This window comes from Heliangelus exortis, chromosome 8, assembly GCF_036169615.1.
Source record: "Heliangelus exortis chromosome 8, bHelExo1.hap1, whole genome shotgun sequence".
Classification (NCBI taxonomy): domain Eukaryota; kingdom Metazoa; phylum Chordata; class Aves; order Apodiformes; family Trochilidae; genus Heliangelus; species Heliangelus exortis.
In genome coordinates this window covers 16850213-16876892 of record NC_092429.1, presented here as the reverse complement: position 1 = coordinate 16876892, position 26680 = coordinate 16850213, and the positions used below count along the sequence as shown (strand labels likewise).

The window sequence follows — 26680 nt, the reverse complement described above, 5'->3', positions numbered from 1 at the left end:
TTCCAACCTAGTGTAACAATAAAACAAGTAGTAGCTTGACATATTACTGAGAACAGGACCTTGCTGGAAGCAAACTCTAGTTGCTTGCTGGAGCAGGAAAAGTTAACAATTTTTTTAAAAAATTCAAAACCATGACTTCCACGCATTTTCCCTGTGCTTCTTGGTAAAGTGTTTTAGTGTGTGGCTGCAAGATTCAAGAACAGATATTCACAGCAGAAATAAATTAAGCTAGATTCCAAAATTCCACAGAAGATTTTTGTTCAAGTTGTTCCTCCACATTAGATCTTCCAAGCAATGTCATTTAAGGTCACACAGACACTGCCACCACTAGACAAAATCCAATCATTCCCACTTCATGCCTACAGATTTAGCAGATGTAATCAAACACATAAATAAACTGGTAACATACACTGAATGATAAAAACTGCAGGAATATCCCTTTGTTGAATGAAAATTGCCATTCATTACATGTTAGGTTACATATGCACTGAAAGTTTACTTATTCACCTTTATGTTGCTGAGGAGCTTTGCATATTCAAGGGGTAATAAGATAAGGCTTTGAGGGAAAAAGAAAATTAGCTGCAACAGAAACACTGCTTTGATATAAGTGGATTTTAAAATTCTTGCTTACTTTCCATCGGCAACTGAAAAACATATCCAGAGGGAATCTGATATGCCAGGCAATGAGGCAACCATCTCCTGGGAATCCCTCAAGTATTTTCAGATAATCTACAAAGAAACCTAAGGAATGCAATTTCATTATCACTAGAGCTTAAGTCAATAAAAATGGCACCCTTACCACAGCCAGGAACTCTGTAAATGAAACAAGTGGCATGTTGTTAAACCAGAACTAAGCAGCTGCTTGCAGCTGCTTTCTAGATGTGAAAAAGTTGCTCTATTTCTTGAAATGTTTTTTTTTTCCTGTTAAAAAGTCAAGGAAAATCCAGATAGAATCCTGGATTTTCTACTTCCAGAAACTCAGCAGAGTACCTGTATATTAAAATCTTGCTAAACACAGACTGTAAATTTACCACTTTGAATCATCATGCAATGGATGCATCCATTATTCTGCTACACAGACAGCAATAATGTTTTTAAGCACATCTTTCAGAAATTTTCCTTTAGTGCAATTAAATCCCATTAGATATTCTTTCCAGAAGGGAAGATTCTACACTTTTCCAACCCTGTTAGAGAAAATTTTTGCTTGGCAAGATGTTTTATTTTATATGCTCATTTCTAAATGCAGAGTGAAGTTTTCTGGACTGTCTTCTACATAGTATCAAGTGGCACCTTCCTGAATAAATGCAAGCGAGGGATTTCAGCAGCGGCAGAACCTGGCAAGTAAGGAATCATGGTCAGAGTGAAATGTTTCTACCCATTTCTCATATAAATTCATTTTTTTTCTTGAGGCACAAATCCATGACATGAAGATACTGTGTTTCCCAGAGCAAGATGTTAATATCATTCACATTTCAAGTAAACTGTGACTTACCAGTTTAGCTTCTCAGCTTCCTCTAAGAAACTGATATTAGATTTCTACATGTGTAAAATAATCCAGTAAGAAAAAAAGACAAACTCTTGTTTCTATATATGTGGAAAGCAGATAAAGGCATCATTGTGAGGCTTGTGCTTAAAGCCTTGTTTCATCAGAAGAAACAAGTCATCATGATGAAAGCTTTCTTCCCCCAATGATGCAGCATAATATCTAAACAAGCTTCATGTAGTATTTTACTTATTTCCCTCTCTCTGACCTTCCTGGCTTAGAATAGTCAAATACAAGCTAGTAACTGAGAAAAAATAATATTTATTATATAAATCACTGAATTAGATGATCTTTAAGGTCCCTTCCAACCCAAACCATTCTATGATGTCATGTAATTTTAACATGAAACCCCTCTTCTGGCTTGTTTTTGTATAATTATTATGCTATATAGGAGTTCACCTTCAAGAATATTTTTGTCTGCAGTTAAGGTAGATGTAGGTAGCATCCTTCTACTGCCTGATACAGAACTATACAAACATAATACTGTCAAAGCCTGGGTTGGTCTGCTCTGAATCAACTGCTGATGCTGCAAATTAACCCCTGTGGTATGGAATACCACAGTGACAACTGTGTTTGTCTGTATTTGATCCATTTTTATTGCTTTTTAAATAGATGTGACTGTCATTAGGTCTTTGCCTGTCTTTCTTTAAATCATATACATTCAATAAAAATATCAGGAGATTATAACAACTAAATTTTTATTTCTGAAGTATTTTTCAAACTGAAAGGGTGAAAGCAGTTTGCCTCTATGACAGACTATTGCCCTCCAGGGATGCTCAGTGGCTTTCTATTCAAGGTGGACTGCAGAACCCTGCCTGAGCTATCACCTCTCACCATTGCCATACTTGCAAGTGCTGACCTTTCCTAGTTGTGTTATGAAAAGTGACAGAAGGCTGTTGGAGGGCAGAGTCAAAGTTACACTAGCTTCACTCTGAAAAAAAAGTAGGGTGAATGGTGCCTGCAGCATGGGTGCCACACTTTTTCCTGACCAGCAACTTAATGGTGGTGTTGCCAGACAGTGCAGGTATAGGGAGAGAATCAAAGTAGTGCTCAGTTATCTTTTTCATGCCGAGACAATGCAAAAAGATGAGCATGAAGTTCACCATGTCCTCCATCCTGTTCAAAAATACTCAGAAGTTTGGCAAGAAGAACTGTACAGCCTTCAGCACTCCAGTGACATGTAGCCTACATCTCTCCTGATAAAGAGATAGAGGCCCGAAGGAAGTGTATGTCACTGAAATGCATGCCAGATACAGCTTGTGAAAAAAAAAAATAAATCCCTAAGTCCCCAAGGAAAGTTAATTTTTTACTTTGAAAGCTAAAATAAAAGCTGAAAACAAACAGGAAAAGGAATGACATACTGTTACAGCTTTGATGAACTGAACTCTTCAATACTATACTAGTATTCCATTTATGTTCTACAGAGAAGCTGTTGCTATAAGCAGAAAACTTGGAAGTTTTTTAGAAGTTGGGGGCTGAGCTGCAGCTACAGGTCTTTGTTACAACTCACGTAATTCATGTGCTCCAAGACCCTGTATGGCTTTCAGGCACCCTCAAGCTGTAACTGAAAGCTGTTTTTGATTTGTAAAGATCTAATTCATTTGCATCTTAACAGTGAGAAACCATTGAGATTCAGCAGCCACTAATGTTAGAAGTAATCAGTCAAACAACGCAATTAGGCGCTTTTCAGCCAAAGCTGCTTCCTTTCTTTGGTCCAATGCAGTTCAGCGTGGTCAAATTCCCCTGCATTCTGTGACACATTTTAACAAAATATGCTAGCTTAGAGGCCTCAAAATTCAAAGTATCAAACAGCAGGAAGACCTAAGTTAAGAAAAAACAACTGTCTTGCAAAATGCACTTATGTATAAGGTTAGAATATATGGGGAGGCTCATTTTAAGAATCTAAACAGACACTGAAAAAAGAAAGCTTTATAATTACATGAGCTGTTTGGATTTTAAAGGTGTTCTGCAATACCATGCTTTTTGGAGAACATGCAGGACTCTAGGGATTGTTACGTGCTTTCCAGCAAACACAGACAAAATTGAAAGCAAGTATCAGTGAACTGCAGGCATATTAAGTGGTCACAGCGGAAAACAAAGGAACGATGTAGCAGTAGTTAAATAATTAAAATAATCACCACCAATAATTAGTTCCCAGTTTAAAAATCAATTCAGAATTTTTAAAATTTGCATTATGATGCTTCTGCATTAAAGTCTTCTGCATTAAAGCCTTCTGTACCACCACTTATGTGAATATGATGCAAATTAAAGAAATCAAAATAATAATGGACTTAAGAAAACTGAGACAAAACACATGTTCTTTTGTTTCTGAGTGCTTGTTTTTCTAATGTTCCTACCAGACTTTGACGGCTACCTCACAAATGCCAGTTTATCAGCGCGTTCCACTACAATGATTCTGCATTTTAAATATTACTCTCAATTCAAGAAGTTTTCTTCTTTCATACTTAATACAATTTTAGTACCCTGATTACATATTTCCAGCCATTTGCTGCCATATTTATGGATTTAAGGAGGGAATGAGTGAAACCAGGAGGGGGACGTCAGCCTAGGTTACATTTCAGGCACTGAACTTTAAAACTGCAACACCTTCTCCTTCCTCTTGCAAACACTCTCCAGACCTTGCAAGCATTCACATTTTCTTGGCAGACCCTGAATGTACCTGTAATCCAAGGGTGCCAACTACTCTGCTCCTGTGCATGCTCCAAAGTGCCAATCATCAGGTTCTATCATCAACCCTATTTTACAGAAAATAGGTGGCACCACCGCAAGTTTGTTAAAGAAAAAAGCACTTGCTGCTCAGCTCTTTGAACGAAGGATTAGAGGCACTTACAGGAAAGAAGGATTGCAAGGTCTGGTGGCAACACCAGCCAACACCCCTGATGGACTCAGCGAAGTTTTGGAGCAAGATGAGGAAGACGTCACACACATGCTAACAACTGGCAATGGGAAAACATGCTGGCCCTTGCACCGGTCCCTGGAGAGCTGCCATCCCATATGCACCATGTGCCACACCTTGCTCTGGGAGCCCAGATTGGTGGGAAAGCTGTGCTGGATTGTGGCCAGCCCATGGATCACTACGACGTCAGCAGTGACCGGACTGCTTCTAACTTGATGCATCCTCCTGATGCATCTTCATCTAACTTGATGAAGCCCACCTAGGTTTCTAAATCTATAATTTTTTTTTTTTTTTAATCATGACATCGGGGTGTTTTTTCTTTAATGTTCCTCATTAGTTAATCTTGCTGGCATAGGTAGTGATAGGTGCAGACAATTTTAAAGGATACATTCAGGATTTTTGCTGCTTTCTTTTTCTATTACAAAGCTCTCACATAGCACACAAAAGGCACACTACAGTGGAGTATAGCCATGCGCTGTCAGTAGAAGGACGAAGGCAGAGGGAAAGTTAAGTTGCAGAGAAGTCCTCCGCAAAGCATGCAGGAAGCTGTGAAGGCATTGCTTCGACCGGGAACGCTTCGGAACAGGTGCTAGCACAGGGAGAAAAAGTGGAAGGAGACAGAAGGTAGCGCGGCCGCCAGCCCCGCTTCCGAGGGGCGCCGCGGGTGCCCGCTGCTCCACCGCCCCCGCGCACTCACCGCAGGAAACGCCGGAACTCCGCGACCTCCACTCCGTCCAGCCACAGCACCTCGGGGGGCGGCTGCCCCCCGCCCAGCCGGGCGAAGAGCCGTGGCGCCCGTGCCAGCAGCACGGCCCGGTGCGCCCGCAGCACCGCGGAGCCCACACGGATGGTCACGTCGGAACGCGTCCCCTCCGCCAGCAGCCTGCGGGAGCGCATCGTTACCGCCGCCGCCCCGCCTGGAGCCGACCCCCGGCCCCGCCGCCGCCCCGCGCCTACCTGCCGAGGTCCTGCCGGAGCTGCTCGGCCAGCGCTTCCTTCAGCCTCTGCCGCTCCGTCGCCGCCGGGCCGGAGCCCTTCGGCGTAGCGCCGCCACCGCAGCGCGCCATGTGCGGGGCAGCGACAACGCCGGACTCACGGGAGCCGTCGGGACGCTGCTGGACGCTTCCTTCCCGCCGGGAGCCGCGGGAACCCCCGCTGCGCGCAGCGACGCCTTCCCCGCGCCCTGTCCGGGGGGCGTGGCCAGCGCTGCCCTCCGCCAATCAGTGCGAGAGGCTCGCCGCCTGGCCCCGCCCCCTAGCGAGCCCCCTGCGGGCTGGGCGGTTTCCGCCTTCGGGGACGGGCGGGGCGGGAAGGAGGGGCCGCGCGGCCCGGCCCTGGCGAGCCCCGGATGCCGCGGGGAGGGCGCCCCCTGCCGGCCACCGCCCCCGAGGTGCGCAAGGCCCCGAATCCCCGGAGCAGCGCGGGAGGGGTCCGGCCGCGCCCCGCCGGTCCGAATGGGAAGAGTAACGACATCGTATGGACTCGGTGCTGCCCCGGCCAGGACAGCGGCGGCGGATGTTTAACAAGCAGGGTTTGGCTTGTGGTTGTTGCCCGTTTCATGCCCACCTGCCGCGCTTCTCCCGGAAAGCCGGTGGGCAGCAGGGCCCAGCGAGCAGGGGCTCCTCAGGTGAAACAACTCCCCTGCGCCGGCCTTCATTTTGAGAAATTAAACTAATTAAAGTTAAGAGGATAAGGGTTGCTTTGCAAAACCCTTCTGAGAGAAGAGGAGCCTTTTCTAAAACCAGCAGTTCCAGTAAAAGAAGCTCATAACCATTTCCTTTGATAAATGCTGAAAATACTTGGCGGGGGTAAAACCGTCTTGGCAGGCAGGTACCAGCCAGGGATGGAAGAGGTCTTCTACTCTTGGTACAGGCAGTTGGTTCAGGCCCACCTGGCTCCACTGCCTCCTCGAATGGGTCTTCATTGATCCTTCCTGTTTCCCAAGGCACGGCACTTGCTATGCAGGTGGAGAGGGAAGAACAGCCTCTGGAAACCATGTGTGCAGGTGACTCGCCTTGTCTAAGTGACTAGAACTGCATTTTGTGCTGCTTTTTTCTTTCCATTTAGCCACCACGTGCAAGTTAATTCTACTCTCTGTTTCCATAACTGTGTCTCTCCCTCCTATAAAGACAGGAAGTTGGCAGCAGTTCTCGGAGACAAGAACAGTAGTTGCTAACACAGAAAGAGTAAATGAACCATTATCTCCAAGAAATTACAACAATTGTAGCATGAGGAAGGCTGCACAGTGGACATACACTTCAGTTATTCAGACCCAGTTGTTAGGTTCAGTAAGAAATCTCCCCATAGGAGGTCAGATAATGGGAGTAGTGTGAATTGCATTTTATTAGACAGAGATGGATTTGACATGATATACCTTAATTTTCCATTCTTCTTGTTCAGACATGGTGAGTGTACAGGTTTCCCATTTTTTAAGTCTAGAAAGAAAAACAAATCACACAAAGCAGCTGCATCCAACAATATAACAAGACCATTATTCACTTGAATACTAGAAATGGGCCCAGAATTTTTCCAATCATTCAGTATGCTAAACACACATAATAAAAATATTTTGTTACTGTTTAATGGTAAAATACATTTTAAAAATTCAGATGACTCTAGAATTAAAACTCATTACTTTCTTCAGTGTGGCACCACTCAATGGTTTCATTATAAATCTGTAAAAGGCACCACACATTAAAACTCTAAAGCAAAGGAGAAAACAAAACCAAGCAACTTTCCACAATTTTCTTTCTGTACAAATACATATATATCTTAAGGCAGATGTTTTTATGTGCAAAATACAAGTATACAGGTATAACCAATGTTGGTATCACATATTCTCATACTCACTTCTTTAGCAGTAACATTGGTGTCCAAATGTACAGTACATTGAAAACACTTGTCTCTAGCAGAGCTACAAATAGAAGGCAGGCTGGAAATATGGCCCTGATAACAATTAGTTTTTAAATCTGGAGAGCTTTTATGTAGACCCCTTAAAACATGTACAAACAGTCATTCTCTTTTTCTTGTTGTCTCTTCCTTCAGAAAGGTCCATATCAACTTGTTCACTATGTCAGGTTGATCCTGCTGAAGCCAGTGACTGGCTTCAGACAAAATAGTTAATCTGAAATGATTTTTAACATAAATCCGTGTGTTTTCTGCCATCTCAACTTCCATAAATGCATCTCTTTCTCCCCATAACAGCAGGGTTGGCATGATGACTTCGTGGCGCTGCAGAGGTAGGCAGCTTTAAAAAGAAAACACAGTTAGAAAGATGACCAAGACAGATTTCACTCAACTGAGCTTTTGAGATCTACAGTGAATCTCACTGCAGCTTTCTAGGTTCCAAGATACCTTCTACAATACCAGGAAAATACTCCGGTGACTCAAAGTCCTTTAACTGTTTTTAAGGGTGGAAAAATTGTTAGAAGATACTTTTCCTGCAACATGTCTGTAATCAGCAGCCGATTGAAACAAAGGTCTTATTTTAGGAAAATGAATGATTCTTAGGCATGGTGCACAGCTCAGGAGCCCCATGGTCCTTGTGAAAGGGAATGTGTAACAAGATGGCCAGCATTTTGTAGGTCTGTGGTTTTCCCTTGGATGACAAATGCTATGGCAGATTTCTGAACCTGCATTATTTACTGCAAGTAAGTTTTAATGGAATAGGATGCTTTGAATCATGTTTAGACTGCAGTGCTCAAGGCATCTACCTACCTGAGTAGCCAAACTGCTTTACCAAAAAATGGTTGTCTTTTTGTTTTACCAAAAAATGGCAGGCTGCTATTTTTTGACTCTATGGAAATCTTCAGACCTAGTTAAATTAACTATCATGTAGAACAGCTAAAAAACCCCATAGTCACAGAGGAAGATATGCTATACAACACTGATGTCTGAAATGCTGAGATGAAGTCAGTTACATTTACTCTTCTATGAAATCCATGCTAACATTCACAGTGCATCAGAGTTCCCTTTACAAAGAGCTACAGTTTGGTTTTTTAGGCCTTGGACTTACTTATCTACATCTGTATGCAGTAAAAGAAAACTTTCTTAAAAATTTTACTTTCATGGAGTCATAATCTCTATAAAACTGCAACATCACAACCGAAAGCTTGAGTAGACTAGAAAGTGTTTAAAAATAAATACAAGACATTTTATTGATACTTCGAAGAAAAGCCCTTAGACAGTAAAATGTTAAAAAAATATTACCACAATTATGTATTTAAGCTTGCAGTAGAAATTTTTTTTCCTTACTACAACTATTTTAAATTGAATATTTTATAAGTATTTCCTCACATTAGACATTAGGAAAGATACAGGCAGCTAGAAATTTAAGACTATTTCAACGTAAGTCATATTAACCCACTTATTCCAGCTCATCTATTTCAGAGATGCCAAAATATTTATCTAGTTTATGTTTGAATTGCTTAACCATAGCCACAAACTGTAACAGACTATCTGTTTCAAGTCAAAACAGATTCCATTTGATCAGATACAAATCTTTATTATACTAATGCTCAGACATTGTTATTTTAAGTAATGTATAAAGGTTTTTGGAACAAACTTTTATGACAAACTCAAGTACTAGGTTTAAACTTAGGAGTTGGTTAAGCCACTGCTCTATAAAGAGGGGAAGACAAGGAAGAGGGCATGTATTTGTTAGTTCAAGATTAACTGTCACTAAATTGGGACCTGGGAAAATGAGAAATTAGTCCACTTTAAAAAACTGACTGTCTGAGTTTAAGGAATTTTTAAAGACTGACTACTGAGAAGCTGGTGTCGTGTTCGAGAAGCATGCAGGGGATTTAGCACTGTTGAAGAATGGAGGCAGTAAAGGGAAAAAGTTCAATCCCAGTCTTCTTGGTGTAGTCCTTCAGGTTGGGGCTACAAGTTGTAAGAATATTTGCAGAGTTAAAGACCTTCTTGCCTGTTAAGTTTGTGGTAGATAAAGGGACATCAGTTTCTTAAGGCCATGCTAATGCAATAGAAAACTAAAAATTAGAAAACTGGAGAATATAAATTAAACATTAGACTTGCAAAAATATTTCCTGTTATGATACTACTTCAGTTTTAGTTTATGCATGTTCCCTGCTCCGTGCTGCCAGTGGGTCTGATGAGACCAATGCAGGAACAGAAAAAACCCAAGGTAGGGTTAATTTTAGGCTTAGTTACAAAAATCCCTACTCCATCTTTTAAGAAAGACAGCCCAAACGCAATAAAATTAAAGTCAGACATGGTTTTGTAAAGTTAAAAGTGAGAGTAACTTGCTTGGGCACCATATTATCTAGTAATTATATAATAATAATCTTATGAACAATGCAAACAATTCATTGATATTACTTTTTACAGTATGATTTAGAGATTTTTTTTTATGATTACCATGGGTTTTGTGAATGAGGAAGGAGTCTTTGCCTTACTAGATTTTCAAAGAGATTTTCCGTCTTTGCACTCTGGTTGTAGTTTTTTGTGTGGGTGTCTCATACAATACACTTTGTATCACACTGCTTGACACTGAACGCTTTTGTTACCTACTGAGAGCTTAGAAATAGTTTTTCATTTTTCCCTTCCACTTTAGCAGCAGGTGATGCAATCGCATTTTTGGCCTCAAGGGGTCTCTAGAATATTTTACCTTGTTTCAGAATGTTAGACTCACCTGAAAATATTTCTGTAATGATTAATGGGTCCAGTTAATGCTCCAGGTTGTGAAAAGACATAGAGATAAGCTTCAATATCCTCAGCTGTTAATCTGCAGCCTTTCCTTCCAATTCCAGTGGCCTGACTGGTAAATAATCTTTTCAGAACCTACAAAAGGAAGAATAAAATGGCACCACGTAAGATAGCCAGAAAATGCAACATCTGTCCTTCAACAGGACACATCTTTGTGAAATCTCTTTATACATTCTTTAGAGTATAATTAATGGTTTAAATGCTTTTTTACAGAGCTATGTGTAAAACACACAGTAAACTCATTTCTGGTATAACTTTCATTGGAATAATCAAGTACAGGCGAATACCACTGTTACCAAGTTACTCAGTTCTGCAACCTGACCTGCCACCTGTCACAGGCAAGGGCAGGCACAGCCATATGCTTTTCTTTGGGATGGACCACAGCAGCTGAGAGGGCAGGAGAAAGAAACACTCAGTACTTCTCCAGTTTGCTGTGCCATGCGTGCCTGCAGCACTGGGAGCCTCGTACTGGGCTGTATGCACATAGGGGAATGCATGCCTGCAGCTGCTTTTCTTATTCTACACCCTTGGGCTTATTTTTTAAGGTTATACAAGGTGTTGGCCTTGTTGGTTTCTCAGGCAGAATTAATCACCTGGCTGAATCTGATGCCCAGAGTCCATGGCTGCCTGCACTGCAGCAGGCTTTGAGGAATAAGAGGATGCCCCACTGCACGCAGGAGCTTGGGATAAGGCCAGAGGAGTTCCCCAGGCACCAAATGTGTCCCACTGGCATGGGCACAAGTAAAAGCAGCTGACTCTCTAGGTGTATTGATGCACTGTAGTTCTGGATATTAAGTGCATGTACCTGAACTCCTCCCAGAAATGCAAAAGCAGGAGTTAATCTCTATGTACATCTTACTTCATATAAATATATAAAGCCTAAGAAGAAAAATCAGAAAGCTCCATATTTTTTCCAGTAATTATAACTATATTATAAGGGATCAATGTAGGTGGCAATTCTTCTATCACTCACAGTTAAATAGATAAACAAGAGCACTCATTTTGCTCACCTTGAAATCATTTACTGTAAACATGAATTCAGGAAACCATGGCATTTGGAAAAAGAAGTAGTAACCAGATTTAATCAATTGTGATGGATGTCGTAGAATGTATTCTGAAACAAAAATGACCATGAATTAAAAATGAAAACTGATGACAAACAAAACTGCTATTAATATTACTAATTTTTAAACTTAAAGGAATGTTTTAAAAATACTACATTAGAGCATGCTGTGTGACAAAAGATGATTACTGTTTTAGGAGTAAGCATATGACATGGCCATTAAAACATACATCTTTTATATGTGTGTAATAGAAACAGTGAGCAAACCAGAAGCCTGCCAGAGATTAGGTGAGGTCAGTGACACTGGAGAATTTAATCACATGGCAGGTTTTCACTTAAGAGATCTATTTGTGTAGCTAGTCCAAAGCATTTTTTCAGCTGTGGAATAAGAGACATAAATACAAGTATTTTAAGTATTTTTCTCATCAAAGATGTGATGCACAGAAATCTGAAGATCTTAATCCACTTACATTCTAAAGACAGCATCAAGCCTGTTCATGAAAGTACAGAATTTTTCTAACAGTTGTCTTCTTGGCAATTTCAAGAACCATAATCAAGATTATACAGTGGCACTTTTTAATTATATTGGAACATATAAAACAAAACTATACAGCACCTAATATAACAATTATATTTAATCCAATAATTACAATTTGCATTGTCTTTTTTTTTCCATGTAATTTTGTGTCTTCAGTGAGCTGCAAGAGCCAACACTGAAGTTCAAGTATCTAATATTTTCAAAGCAGCCACAGAATATATGCAGGTACTGGGAAGTCAAGAACCTACCTTTTACAGATGCAAATTCAGGAAGGCAAAAATGCACTCCCAACATAGGAGATCTGTCTAAAATGTTAATACTGACAGTGCATAAAAATGAGTTTTCAAACAAAGGAAACTGAAGTGTCAGCTATCTCCTAAGCCTTTGCATCCTGTACATTCCTAAACTGCATAATGTGTTGTAATTTTGCTTGATGGACCATTATCAACATTGCTCACTTTACTGTTCTGCATAATTTAGAAACTCTGCACAGTAGAACAAATGTGATCCAGAAAGACTTTATCATAAAGTTACAGAACAGATTTTGTACTTTAACAAATATGTAAACAAATACTCAGAAATACTATAATGTATTTTTCTTCTCTCCAGCCTGGCTTCTGTTCTCAGTGAAAATACTGCAAAAATCTTCTCGCTCAGGTGGCAGTGAACAGACCTTTCCTTGGGTAAGTGAGGCTTAACTACCTGGTAAAATGATATTTCCCCTGCCTTAGAAAGGTGTGAATGGTGTGAATGGTCCTTATTCCATGGTGGTATAAGGTCAAATTTACATTCAACTGAAAACTGAAGCTGCACTGAATATTCTTGGCTATTTCTGAGGAAATGGGGTGACTTGTTAAATGCCAATAGGGTAAGGTCAGGAAATGAAGAAATGAAAATTAGTGAGCTACTAGTTTCATTTTAATTACTGAATACTGATCTAATACCTACGAGATGTTTTCTAATTCTTGGTAGTATGCATGATCAGAGCCTGTCACACAAAAATTTTTGCTGATGCACCTAAATCCTTGTTTCAGCTCACTACTTCAGTGTTATCCTGAGCCTATCAGAAGTAGCCTGGAAATGCTGTTGTGTTCCAGTGAATATTGTACAAGATTATTGTCACATACCCGTTGAATCAAGATTAAATTCTAGTATTTGTTTCACATGTATACAAAGGCTCTTTTATGCAGATTTAATAATGCAGTGAGGCCTTAACCTAGGTGTAATGCAATATACACCCCTGCTGAGGGAATTTTATCCTGCCAAAGTGGTATAAAATAGATGGATGTATACAAAGTTATGTTTGTGGGCTGTAAGTATTAAGAAAAACATCGATATATTTGGCTGCAAGCACTCTCACTTCCTACACTACATTATTTCCAAGTGTTAAATACTTGATACCTTACTGCTTCATAAAATACAGTCCAGATTGTCAGAGGCACTGAGTACTAGCAACTTATTTACAGGACATCTAAAGGGGCAAGCAGCTGGTTCTTCTTTAGCAACCTCAAAGCAAACAAAGTATTAATGAAAACACAGATACCCTGGATTAACAAAGACAAATTACTGTAAAACTCACCCGTAAACACAGAAGGATGAGGGAAATTAACCACAATCAGCTTAGTCACCATTTCAGGGAAACATATAGCCACTAACCAAGCGAGCATTCCTCCCCAGTCATGGCCAATCAACACACACTTGTTGTATCCTAATAAACACAGACACAAATTTGTGCTTTTATTTCAGTGGAATTTGTATCCATACAAATTGACACATACAAGAAAATAATAACTGGCGAAAACAGGCCATCCAGCACATATATTAATGTAAGTATTTAATATTGCACTGCTCCCATTACTAATGGCCAGAAAAAACAGTGCACTAGTTATCATTTAAAATTAACAAATAATAAAGATTATTTAATTGGACATCAATTATATTTTAGCTATGCTATTTCTGTATCGAACTAAAGACACTCAGTATCCAAATGGGCTCCATTTTCATATCTTGGCCAAATTGGGGTCAGAAATACAATCCAGTTTGCAGTCAGTATAATGCATGTACATTTGTCATGCTTAGGGAGTTTAGATTTTGAAACTACAGACAGAAAGACTGAGAAATCTCCTGTGCCCCTTGTGAGCAAAACTAATCCTTAGGAATCTCTCTGAATATGGGAGGTTATCTAAGTAGTGACCATCATGATTATGCAAAAGTGGGCATTATACTTAATAGTTATGTATATATAGCATACACAAAACATCCATAAATATACACATTTATATATTTAGTACGCCTGTAGCTTTTCTCCATATGGTGCTTTCATGGCAATTTTTAAAGTTCTCAGCATTCACATACTTATTCTTCCATCAATAAAAATGGTAATTTAACAGCAATAAAAGGGGGGAGAAAAATCATTACTGATTTTTTGAAAGCCTAATCATTCCTCTTTTAACCACTGGCATACATACTATAGCATCAGGTACCTTTAAACTCCTCATTGACAATGGTAATGCTGAGTACATACACTACTAATGAAACATTTAAAAGTCAAACTGGTTAGAACTGTGCCATAAATTTGGACATAGTTGTCACAGCACCTTATAACCCTTCTTGAAGTGGAATCTTTTGGAGTACTTTTGATATAATAAACTTCTCAAAAAGAATTTGACTCGGGGTTAAAACAAAGATAACAAGCCTCAGAAATACCTTTTCCAGAAAATTTTAAATCCCTATGAAATTGAATTATGATGAGAGCACTTCACAAGTATAACCATGACATTACCATGGAGATTAACACAACCAGCAAAGGTGAGAAAATGTAAACACAGTGTAGGGACTGCCTGCCCAATTGTTTTACAATATTCAAACATCACAAGCAAGGCAAATCCTAAATTCAAATTTCAGAACTGGAACCACTGCTTTATGATTTCTTCCCATGAAATGCAATAAATTCTTTCACAACCCTTGGAGTATCCAGGGAATTAAAATGATTCTGAGCATGACAGTGTAATCCCTTATCTTGCAATTGGTATGGAAGGGAAATACCCTTCACTAGGTTTTACAAATTATCACCAGAACTGCTATGGTTACCAACATACTGAACTAGAGGGGCAAATTTTGCAGATTCACTTCAGCTCCCCAGTATTACACTGTGTATCTGCCACAGGGAGCAATGTGTCCCTTGTTCTCCCTTCTGTTATTTTTGCTGTTGTATAAGCAAGAGTGATTCAGATCTTGACTACTGTGCAGGAGTAGTATTTTGGGATTTTTTTTTTTAATACAGCAGATGTACTGTCATCATCTTAATAAAGCCCATAATATTTATTCTGTTTTGTTTCTTTATGAAAAATGTCACCTGATCTAAATTCTTTAGTCTAGAAGTGCTATTAGACTCAAATTCAAAACATTATTTAGTAAGTGCAGTGGTTGAGAGTAAGCAAAGACCCTCCTTGGGAAAAAGACCAAAAGTTTGTACTGGATTTCAGAGAACATAGGGAAAATTTTTTTCTGAACTCATGGTGGAAAATCATATACGTATACTTTATACTGACATGCACATCAGAATTAGATAACAAATCTTTGTCATTAATATTTATAGTAGTCCATAAAATATTAGTATTTTTAGTTTTATATGTACACATATCTGCAATGCTTGTATGTATTAAGGAGAATAGAGGGTTTTTTTTTAAATCTGTGCTAGATCTTTATGGCCTTTTTCCCAGAAAATCAAGTCATCTTTTAGCTCAGTAGTTTGTCTTCTACTAACACACCTAGAGATTCCAAAATATCCTTTATATCTGTTATCAGGCAATCTAACTTGTAATTTTCTTTGTGAGAAGGTGCATCTGTTTCTCCATAACCTCTTAAATCCAGGGCCACCACTCGATATTCACTTTTAAATTCCCGCAATTGATGGCGCCAAGAATACCTAACAAAGGGGAAAAAAAATGTTGGAGTTATAAGGTCAGGCAGTATGATATCAAAAGTAAGTAAATTCTTTTGCTCCCAAATAGTTGATGGTAAATTAGGATGGCCTTGTTTGATGGCCCTTTGTGGCTATAGTAGATTTTTGCTCCCTTCCTGAATTCCCCAGCAGTAGTAGTGCAGCTGCCAGAAAGGGGGCAAGGCTGGAGCCTGGGTATTTCAACAGTTCCTGGAGTCTAGCGTGGTCACTTTGCTGCAAAGGAAATCAGCATAAACCAGAGCTCACAGAGGACTGTTCTCTTTTATCCTTGTAGCCATAGCTATCATAAAAAATAGTAAGGTCTGAAAAGCTTTCTTTTCTCCCTGAGCTGCTCACACACATTTTGATTGAGTAGGGAAGCAAGCCTCAAGATCAGCTTTGCTTCTTTTTGTTTGTTTCAGAAAATGAATGTCAGGTAACTCATACACTAAAGAAATACAATGAATAACAAATGAACTTGGTGAAGTTTATATAATTTATATTACCTATACTCTAATCTGTGCCTATACTACCAGAATTGTTCCAGAGCAAATCAAGTGGCACTACACAAAGTATTTAATGACTTTTGCTTCTATAGGAAGGAATTATACAATTACAAACATTAAGACACACAAAACTGAAAAGTCAGGCAAAGGCCAGGGCTCTTCTTCATGCAGTGATAGCATGTGGTGACTAATGTCTGTATTATGAAGCAAAAAGCAAATGGTGGGCCTCATTCTGAAAGAACTACCTGTCCTTCAGCTGTCACTGAACCAAATAAATTTTAGTATAGTTGGTACCAAGACAGACGTGGCCTTATATTGTAATAAAAAGATATATGAAAAACATGATCTTCTAGGCTTCTGTATTAGTGGATGCATCCCTCTGTACTAGGATCTAGCTTTTACTACTGGTCTTGTTTTAACAATATCAGATAAATTATATATAACATTTGGTTCACCAGTGTATGTTAGAGTGATGCACAGAATTCTACCTTAATTCAAACACTGTCTGTATCAAACCACTGGTTCTTTTACTTCAGCATTGCCTCCAGACCATTTGGGTTTTTTTAATGTAAGTAGTATTACAGTTACACTCATTAATTACAGAAATTTATATTTATATAAACAGCACAGTAAGAACCTTTCCATTTCAGTGCCATATAGTGCAACTACAAGATTTAGCTGGATTTAGCATGTTCAGGAATGAAATTTTTAAAGGCATTATACAATGACTTGGAAACTGAATTTGCCATGGCAACTGTTGTAGCTATCCTATATACTTCAGAAAGAAGAAACAAGGTCCATAAATAAATGAATACACAAACAAACTATTTTTGTTTTCAGAAAATGTCTACTTGCTATCCCCATCTTCTGTTTTCATTAATGGAAATCACCAAATGTCTGACTTACTGAATAGGTACATTTTATATTAAAAGAAATCCTTTTACCAGAGTAACTGCTTTGCAAGCAGAATTTGGAAATGTTAGTGAATGCTTTCATGTTCATAAGGTTGAATGATGAAAATATTTTTGTGACTTTCTGATCACATTATTTCTGAAAGGCAGCTTGTACAAAATTTAGCAATTCACAGGTGTCTTATAGGTACCTGGCTGTCTCAATACATTATATCAGATTTAAATTATTTTACTTTTTATTATTTATTCTTATGCATTTAAAGCACTTAATGGTGCTGGGGCATTATATTCTTTAGAGATTTTTCATCTTCAGACATTTTCAATCACTCACAAAGGTCAGTATTGTACAGTTACAGTTGTCTAATATATTACTTTGAGACATTTGGAGGCAGAAGATTTGTTAGAATTAAGAATTGCAACTGTGAATCCTGGGAATCCTATCTTTTTTTTTTTTTTTTTTTTTTTTTTTAGCTAACCAAATGAAGCAAATTTGATGCAACTGCTTTAAATATCTCTTAATTTGTAATTATTTTATCTCATGCTCTTAGAACAATTTCTATTCTTGCTTCAAAAATTCCTCACAGACTGAATTAACAAGGCAGCATCAGTTCTGGTAGTTGAACTCCTTTATAGAATACTGGAATATATTATTTTTAAAAACACTTACATAAACTATGCTATTGGTGGTCCCAGCGACCTAGATAACAGTGACTTATTCATTCCTTTTGAATGGCCAGATAACACAATATATTAACTGTCACTTAAAGCATGACTCACCATTCTAAAATGTAAGAATGGCTTTCTGGTTTCTGAAAATAATATATCAGACCTCAGTAGAATGTGTACATAAAAGGGTAAGTTTTGCAGTATTATTATCACTGGAGGCAAGATTAGCTGTAGTCTCAGTTGCCTTACTGTGTCAGAACATGCCTTATGCAAGGGGTGCATTATGTTTGCAGAGAATATGCAACCCCCACACTGAACATTATTTTAAATGAGAATTTAAAGCTTTAATTCATTTAGATTTCAGTTTATTATTTTAAAAATCTGACTCCTTGAAAATCTATTTCTAAATAAATATGACTTCCTACCATCATCCTGTTTTTACCCTTAGTATCTACAGGAAATTGCTAACAGAAAAGAACTGATTTCTGGTTTACCTTGGTCAATTTATCATGGTATGACTTAAGTCCAGCCTGAGAGACCATAGCTCTTCTAGTGGAGGAACCTAGCTCTGTATTTGAGTTCAGAAAGGAAAAGGAATGTTTAACTTGCTGTCATTACTGGTATTGCCACTTGCCCCTATCCCCTTGTTATTTTTTCAGTGCAAGTTCTGTAAGTCATGCTTCAATAGTTAAACCTGGCAATGGCAGCCTGGGCAATTCAGTTAAATCATTAGACACATGACTGCATTTCATTGTTATAAACAAACATTTAGGATTGGGTTTGATTCATCATTCGTCTTATGACAAGCTAATAATAGAACCTTGTTCCCTGAGTGGGGTTCTGAAATTAGGCTGCACAATAGCCTATAGAACTCATAGTTCTTCTTCCCCTCTCTGTTAAAAATTACTGTATAGTATTTTTAAAAAATGCAGCAGTCTGTATTGCACCTAACATATAATGGATCCTCTGCTATAATTCATAACTTTACAATTCATTATTTTATAACTTTAAAAATCATTACTTTAAGGTACAAACTTTATCCAAACAGGAAGTTAATTAAAAAGGAGCAGATCCTCTGTCTACATACTTGGGGAAAGTGGACTGACAAGGCAAAAAAGATGGTTGGTTTGTGTCAGTCTGCAGAAATTTTTTATGGATACTGCAGTTCAAAAAATGTTTAATTGCTTGTTCCCTACTGAAACTTAATACCATTAGTTAGTACTCACAGATACATAAAACAGATCACATTGGGTTTACTTCAGCAGAAATGTTCACTCTCGGGTATCTTAAGTGGCTTCTTTTACACAAGAAAAGCATATAGGGAGTTTTACCAGAATTCTGGAAAGCCATGAAGCAGCAGCATAAGCGGTTTACCCCTTTCTCCAGCAGCCACATAGTGGAATCTTAAGCCTGAATCCTAAAACAAGAGAAAAAGTGTATTTTTATTGCTGCATGGAACTGCTATACTGGGATCTGAGAATGAATACAATTTTCAAGCAATATTCTAAAAAACAATGTAATGTCCCTGAAAAAAAAACCATGAACTTGTCAGTTTTTGAAGGTGAAGTCTTCTGTGATTCTGAGATCAGCATCTCCTACACCCTGCTAATGTGGAGTACCCCACCTCCCAGCTGCCACAGCTTCCTCCAGGGAGGACTATCTCTAATACACATCAGGCTCTGCTGAATGTGTCTCAGCTCTGCCATGAGTATGGAAACCTTTCTGAAAAAGAGCACTGCTTGGCTCTGAGACTAGGAAATGTAGATTACTGTCAAAGCTAGCACGTTGCTTTCACATGGGCATCAGTCATGTGCTTTAGCAAAAGACTTTAACACATGGTATGCCTTAAGTGCACTTTCAGTCTTTCAGTTAGTTTGTAAGATTATGTAACTATTTTAAACCATCACATCGCACAATAAAGGACTGCATGGATTCTTAAAAAAACCAAAAGCAATCAAAATTAAGTAACTAGAAAGCAAGTGTTTTTTCCTTGAGTTTATTGTTCAGGTTTCAGACTCACTTCAGAAAAAAAACACTTCATGTAATCATTTTCTTTCTCCTGTATATATAGTCACTATATCTGATGCACCCTTTATGAAAATGGGTCTTACTTGAATTACCAGGAGACAAGTTCATTATTGTTAGCAGTGCAGGGGCTGAAAGCTGAAATGCCACTGCAATGAATGGATGTGCACAAGCTTACACTAACTCAAGGTCAAATCCAGTAGAATTTAAGTAAGTTGAAATTTCACCCTGTAGGGTTTACTCAATTCTGGCATAATGGTGGATACAGCAGTTGGGAAAGAGTTCACAAAATACAACATGCTGTTTAGCTGTCATATGAAGGAAACTGCAGGAAGAAATGTTGCACAGCTCCTGAACAAATGTCAAAGCCCGCACTGTCTTTTGTGTTTTAAAAAGGGAAGAAAAGACCCATGCCTTTGCTGTACATCAAGAGCTTATATCATGCCATGGATCACAAATGCATTAAAAAAGCTTTTCTTGCCAGAAATGCTGCAAATACTCAAAATACTCTGAGCTACCTTGGCACCACTAAGTTAAGTTACTAAACAACTACAAAGCCATTAATTTACATCTTGAATCTTAAAAGAAATATCTGGGGATTTTACACTATGAACATAATAGGAACTTCTGCTAAGTTTTGCACAAACTCAGATTAGTGAGTAGTGGGGAAGCCCTCCTCCATCCTGCTTCTTTAAGCTTGTGTCTTCTAGGGATTTACCTTCAATGTTTTTACTTTATTTACTGCTTTTAAGGGCATGCCCTTTACTCATAGAAACTCAGTCACCACTTAGCAGCAGTTTATGTCACATGCCCCAAACTAAGCCCACCTTTTGCCTTTTCAGTCCATCCTTGCTTCTGCCCCCACCTCCATCCCACTGAAAGAGGGTGCTGCCATGCTTTTTGAAACACACTTTTTTCTTTGTTTTTTTGAAATGTCTACAGATCAGTACCTGTGCTCAGTAAAACATTAGCCTGCTGTTACCCAACAGCAAGAGGGTTTCATATTTCCTGACATGAGTGATAGACTGTCATATTGACAGCTATTTGATTTTCCTCCAAATGCTCTTTTACTATGGTCACATCCCTCACTTCTCCTGCAAGCCATTCATTTACTGCCTGGTGCTATGGGGAAAAGTGAATGTGGCATGAAAGTAATACAGCCCTCACATGCCTCCTAATGGTAGAAAACCCCCCAAGCAAATAATGCGAAACCGGGAGGCTCAGTCATTTGTATCAGTACTGCTTGGCACAAAATCATCTGCACCGATCTCTGAGAACGCAGATCTTTGTTCTCAATTTACTAAAAATAACATTTGATGGAATTCGCAGTGCATTTTTTGCTCATCTATGGCTACAAAAGAAACCAAGGCAATAGAACTTCACATAGGGGATTTAGTGGAGAAGCATTATCACAGCGATCTGAGGCAAGTATGAAAACTGACTTGAGGGCTTCAATTGTGCAACGTTAGAGACAGGACTCATCTTTTTACTGCGCGTTTTCCCTGCGACCCCGATGCACGACCGAGGCTCCCAGGAAGAGCTGGGCAAATCCTAAATACCAGGGAGGGCCCGGCAGAAGAAGGTGCGAAGAACAGAGACCCGGGGCAGCCGAGCCCCTCTGCCGTCCGTCGAGATCCTCCCCGGGGCCGGGACCCTGCCGGGCACGGCGCGGCTACGGGGCAGCAGAGGCAGGCACCGGGGCGAACATGCACCGGCGGACAAGCACCGTGCCCGAGCACAGGCGTGCACGGCAGGCAGCAGGCAGGCAGCAGGCAGGCAGCAGGCAGGCAGCAGGCAGGCAGCAGGCAGGCAGCAGGCAGGCAGCAGTGCCGCGCACGGGAAGGACGGGCACAGGGGTGCGTGTGCGTACAGCGGGCCCGCTCCCCCCAGCCGAGCCCTCACCTTGATCCGGACGTAGCAGTGGGTGCCCAGGGAGGGGTCGTTGAGGCAGGCTGGGGGGTTCTCCCGCACCACCCAGCGGAAGGTCTCGCCCGGCCGCCGGCCGATGCTCCAGAGCAGCCGCAGCCCGGCGATGCAGGCGCACACCCCGCAGTAGCTGTACACCAGCGCCCAGAACAGCAGCGCCCGGGCGGCCACCATCACCCGGCGGGCGGGCGGCGGGCACGCAGCGCCGGGTCTCGCCATCGGGCCCCGCCGCCGCTCTCCCCGCCAGCCGGGAGGGGCTGGGAGCGCCGCCGCCAGGAGCCGCCCGAGCGGAGGCACCGGGAGCGGCGGCGCCGCGCCCGCCCCGCGGCCCCCCGCGGCCCTCTCCCCTCGCCCCGCCCGGGCGCCGCTGGCCCGGGCTGCGGGTGTGCCCGAGAGGTCGGTGTGCCCGGCTGCGGTGATCCCGGCCGCGGGCCGCGCTCGCTAGGCCCGGGCAAAACCTGGGGGGCGACGGCGCTGCGTCCGAGGGGAGGGGCGGCCACCCGCTCGGCCACCGCAGGCTCTTCTCCCAGATATTTCGTGGTGAAGTGCGGAGGAAAGGTCCCCGGAGCAAAGGAGCGGAGCTGTCAGCAGCGCTCTGTCTGAATTGCCAAATACTCCGAAACTCGCCCGAAATGTCATTGCAAAAAGTGCGTCTGGGGCACGCGGGACAGCCTCGCCGCTGGTGCCTGCCAGAGGTCCTTGCCGGCCACCGCTTTGCTTCTCCGGTCACGTAGTTGATCACACTTATTCATGCCATGAAAGGATGAGTGTAGGTATGTGGCTGTGTGGTGGCAATTTAGTATTTTTCAAGGCTGTACACTCACTGCTGCCTCACTGTTATCCATTTAAACTGATCTTGTATTATAATTTTAGCTACTACCTGCAATTACTAGGAATATTTCTTAAAAGATAAAAAGTTTGAGCTCCAGCACCAAAAATTATAATTTTAAAAATTTAACTTCGTTAGAGAAATTATCTAGAAAAGGATGTTAGGTCATTGTTACTAACTATTTCAACAGAGTTCGTTTAGTATGGAGCTCTCAACTACCCAAGGCTGACATTAGAAGCTGAACAGTCTTGCTGTCCATAAGTTGTAAATTGCTGTTTGCACAAGCCAAGGAGTCGAGCAGTGACATAGGAGGCCACAGATGATGGGGTAAAGGGCCACAGGGTAGAATGTAATTTAGAACTAGAATTGTTCATATAGTCAAAAATTGTAATAAAACACTTAACTATATTAAGCAATTTATGTTACATGTTATATAAAAAAGCAAATTATGAAAAATTACAGTTTAGTAGCAGAATGTGGACATGGTAGTTGCTGACTACAAGGGAAGTAACACTGAGCTCTCATGTCAAATTCTGACAAGTTCTGATCCAAATCACTGTGCAGCCTGCTCACCTCTGATCTAAACCCTTTGCTTCTCCAAGCAGAGGGTTCAGGTAGATAGGAGATTGTGCAGGCCATAGGAGAGTCACAGCTCACAATATAGGTCTGTGTGCAATGCCTGCCTTTTCAGGGGAGGGGATTTTAACAAATTGTACTTGGAATTGATGAAGACCAAAATTTCTTGGTCCAGTTGAGTTTGGAGGATTAAAACATAACTTAATATTTTTTTTTCTCTGTCCAGTAGTGCAGGTAGAAACTGTCAGAAAGACACCATGCATCTGTTAAATATAAGCTATGTAATTTAATGAGCTATTAAAAAAACCCAAAACCCCAAAACCAAACAAAACCCCACAAATTTGATAAGCTTATGTACAGCTGAATATGTCATATTTTTCAATATGCATGGAACACAGCTTGCAGACAATTTTTCTGTAGCATACCAAATGCTTTCTCCTACTTGTTCTAAATTCAGACATACAAATTTAGACACTGATGCTGAATTCTTATCCTGTTGCAGGCAGTGACAGAATTAATGCTGGTTGCCAGCAGTTCAAAACTTCTATTTTTAAAAAAATCCAAGTAAAACACTTAAGCACCAGAAATTAATAAAAAAATGCCCATTATTTCATTTTCGTGCATTTGAAAGTTCACATAAGATGCAAAACCATTACTTATTTTTTGTTAACTACTAAAGATTACATCTTCAGGTAGCTATAAAAAGCTACCTATCTTCTTCTTACCAATAACACAAAAGAAATAACCAGCAACCCACATCAGCTGGCAATGCTGAATCATACTGTTCACGATCCTTGCTCATTGCCCCCATGTGAGCCTACAAACTTAAGGTCAGGAGCTTTACCAGGCTGCTGGGAAAAAAGGTGCTGTGCTGTTTAAAGCCCATTCTGCTGGGCAAGGAGAAGGAAGGACATCAGAAGCTGATGATTCAGTTAAGACACTAACCTCTGCAGACTCCAGTAGGATTATATGAATCATGCCTACCAACACTGAGCTTCCCATTCAGGCACAGATTACTCATACCGCCAACCCTAGGATTAGTGTATAGGTGATTTTTTTATACCTCAAACTTGGTGCTAATAATCTTTTTGATCAGAAAGAAGCCTCACAATATCAGACTAGCTGCAGCAAGATTTTCCCTGAAGTGTACCTCAGCAAGCCAGTGACCCATTTAGATAAGTTAGAAAGTTTGGCAGGAATAAAGGATCCAGTGTTGTTGTTTGTTTCACAATAATTATAAAATTCCCTAACAAAGCAGTAATCGACCACTATGAACTGTTACAGAACATGTCCTAGGAAAAAGAGAAAAGATGAGGCTGGTAGTCCTGGAGTTGTGGAAGCCCAATGATAGGTTAGGCACAGCATTCACAAAATGATAGTAGCCATGTAGAAAAGAAGGATTATGGATGGAACTGTGCCTTATTATACACAGGTATGAGGCCAAGCTATGTCATATTTTTTGTAAAAACTGTAGAGCTAATTTTTCACAAGAACAGAATAAAGTCTATTTGTAGTTTATACATCACCACCTACTGAGGCAGGTTTATGTCAAACTTAGAAATGATACAAATCTTTTGCAGTAGCCTATGAGCTTTGCCTGTGTCATCTTCTGATGTTAGTTTAGGATCCAGTATCACAGCTGAGAAGATGATAATGCTGGGGGCCTCACAGTTCTGAGTGGTTTTTGCAGGATGACACGGCTGCAAACCCTGGCCCGATGTTTTTGGGCACCTCCAGCTGCACTGCCTTAGCTGTCCTGTTTGCCAAAGAAGCAATAGAATTTGTCTCATATTAAGGAGCACTTTTTTTGCACTGAAGGACCACACTTCCTAAGTTTGTTTGTACAAGGCAAGTATCTTCCACACCTTTTCCTTTATTTTACAGAATAAAACTTAGACTCTGGCATATCTTATGACAACTAGTAACAAACATGAGTAACAAAAATTGAGAACCCCAAGAATTACTTTCCTGTCATCCTTAGATTTTGCTATTTGCATCTTCTGCTTTAAATTATTGTTCCAGTGGGTGCCAAACCAAACCATCCCCAGGGCAGATTGTCTTACGTCCTTTGTCAGTGTGCTTTGCCCTGCATGATGTGCCATCTGCCTGCTTATCTTATGTCAGTTTGACTAATCCCTATCCTCTGATAGACAGAAGAGGACAACTTGCATGTAACTGCTTCCAACCTGACCAACTCATAGTGGATAGTAAAAAATTTAGCATGTTCTATTTATTAGTGACACAGGATTTTTTAAAAGCTTTTACCTGTCTTACACAGTAGTGCAAATGCACTACACAGGTGTAAAAATGACATACTAGTGAAACTGTTCTCACAAATGATCAAGGTTAACTTAACAGTGTGACAGAATTTAGTACATATTTTAACTGTTAGATAGCTAACAATTCTTAGTCTAATTTAGCAGCTTTTTGTTTTCAGACCCTATCTGCACAACTGGTATTCCTGCCTAAGTGTAGTGACAGCTTTGGGCAAACACAATCATTATATGTAGTGACATGAGGCAACCAGGTGCCACTAATTGCCAGGTAGTGGGCTTGACCTCGTGTGAAGCCCACCTGTGCCTAATTAGGGCAGCCCCTACTGCGCATGAGCAGGATTAGGGGGGCAACAAAAAGCTCACACCTGGGGAAGCCAGGGGCTGGTTTAGCCACCTTTGGAGCAGTAGCACCGATCCAGGCTGGTCAGAGCACCATTCGTGAGATTCTACTGGGACACCTGGTTGGACCTTGGAGCGCCGCACCCATAGAAGAGGTTTGTCTTGCTACAATTATAGGCTTGCTGCTCACTTACATTTGGAGGTCATCTCCCTTTTCTCTGAACTCAGCCTTTTGTCTGGAGGTAGGAACTGATTATCCTCCTTATCTGGCTTGTAGGTTGCAAATAAAAGGCTTATCAGATTAGCATTAACAACACTGATATTGTGACTTTAGGTCATCATGACAATATAGCCATGGAAGCTGAAATTAGTTTTTGAAGGGGCAAGAGTAGTAGTTCACACTGTTAGCAGTGCAAAAGTGGTTGTATAGAATGGATGAAATGCAGAGAATGAATTCTTGCCTTCCCTCCATCACCTACTGTTTCCAAAGCAAAAGCTCCTGAGCTTGCATTAAATCAGTCAGAAAGTATGTCCAGATGACAGCAACATAGGGAGTCCTAAATGTGAACTGTAATGTTTTATTGCAGGACAAATATCTAATAATAGTGAAATGAAGACAGGTCTAAATCACTTTTTATGTGGATATTTAACAAGACATCCTAAGAACACCACATTATGACCCACCTTTCACCCCAAATACCCTTCCTAGTCAAGTACTCAAACCTCCCAAGCAACATACATTTGAGCATGCATCCAGGCAAGGCTCATGTAAGAAGACTTTTTTACTGGTGAGGTATCTTGATATAAAAGGTTTGGAGACCACTAGATTATCATGAGGGAGTCCCTTATACCCAATGTTTCTGTGATACAGATTGTGGTTTTGGTATTAATTCTA

General features: G+C 40.4%; 2 protein-coding genes across 5 annotated transcripts in view; both read right to left on the bottom strand.

Moving 5' to 3' along the window:
- The window catches only part of BTBD8 (BTB domain containing 8), a 32240-nt gene extending 26593 nt beyond the window's left edge, over positions 1–5647 (bottom strand). Inside the window, exons 1-2 of one of the 2 annotated variants that reach the window (XM_071750703.1) lie at positions 5418–5647; positions 5158–5343 (exon numbers count right to left, since the gene is read on the bottom strand). In XM_071750703.1, the coding sequence (XP_071606804.1) occupies positions 5158–5343; positions 5418–5527 (296 nt within the window). In that variant the 5' untranslated portion in view covers positions 5528–5647. Of the gene's footprint in view, positions 1–5157; positions 5344–5417 lie in introns of those variants that run through there. The other variant, XM_071750704.1, reaches the window with a different exon arrangement.
- Positions 5648–6785: 1138 nt separating this feature from the next.
- EPHX4 (epoxide hydrolase 4) lies at positions 6786–22503 on the bottom strand. 3 transcript variants are annotated; one of them, XM_071750702.1, is made up of 8 exons: positions 22393–22503; positions 19146–19231; positions 15559–15716; positions 13368–13496; positions 12037–12093; positions 11198–11301; positions 10114–10262; positions 6786–7707 (listed from the first exon to the last, which is right to left on the bottom strand). In XM_071750702.1, exons 1-8 carry the CDS (start codon positions 22402–22404, stop codon positions 7473–7475), a joined length of 930 nt encoding a protein of 309 aa, XP_071606803.1. In that variant the 5' UTR covers positions 22405–22503; the 3' UTR covers positions 6786–7472. The 3 variants fall into 3 exon arrangements, with proteins under 3 accessions (XP_071606803.1, XP_071606801.1, XP_071606802.1); XM_071750700.1 differs by lacking the exon at positions 22393–22503 and adding an exon at positions 21742–22386; XM_071750701.1 differs by lacking the exons at positions 12037–12093; positions 22393–22503 and adding an exon at positions 21742–22386.
- Positions 22504–26680: the final 4177 nt, after the last annotated feature.

Excerpts from the sequence above, each read along its gene's own strand:
- EPHX4 (XM_071750700.1), bottom strand. The coding sequence starts at position 21,984 with ATGGCGAGACCCGGCGCTGCGTGCCCGCCGCCCGCCCGCCGGGTGATG. Across the intron at positions 15,717-19,145 it reads CATGGCTTTCCAGAATTCTG|GTATTCTTGGCGCCATCAAT; the intron begins GTAAAACTCCCT and ends CCCCTTTGTTAG. Across the intron at positions 12,094-13,367 it reads TCATCCTTCTGTGTTTACGG|ACAGATCTCCTATGTTGGGA; the intron begins GTGAGTTTTACA and ends TTAACATTTTAG.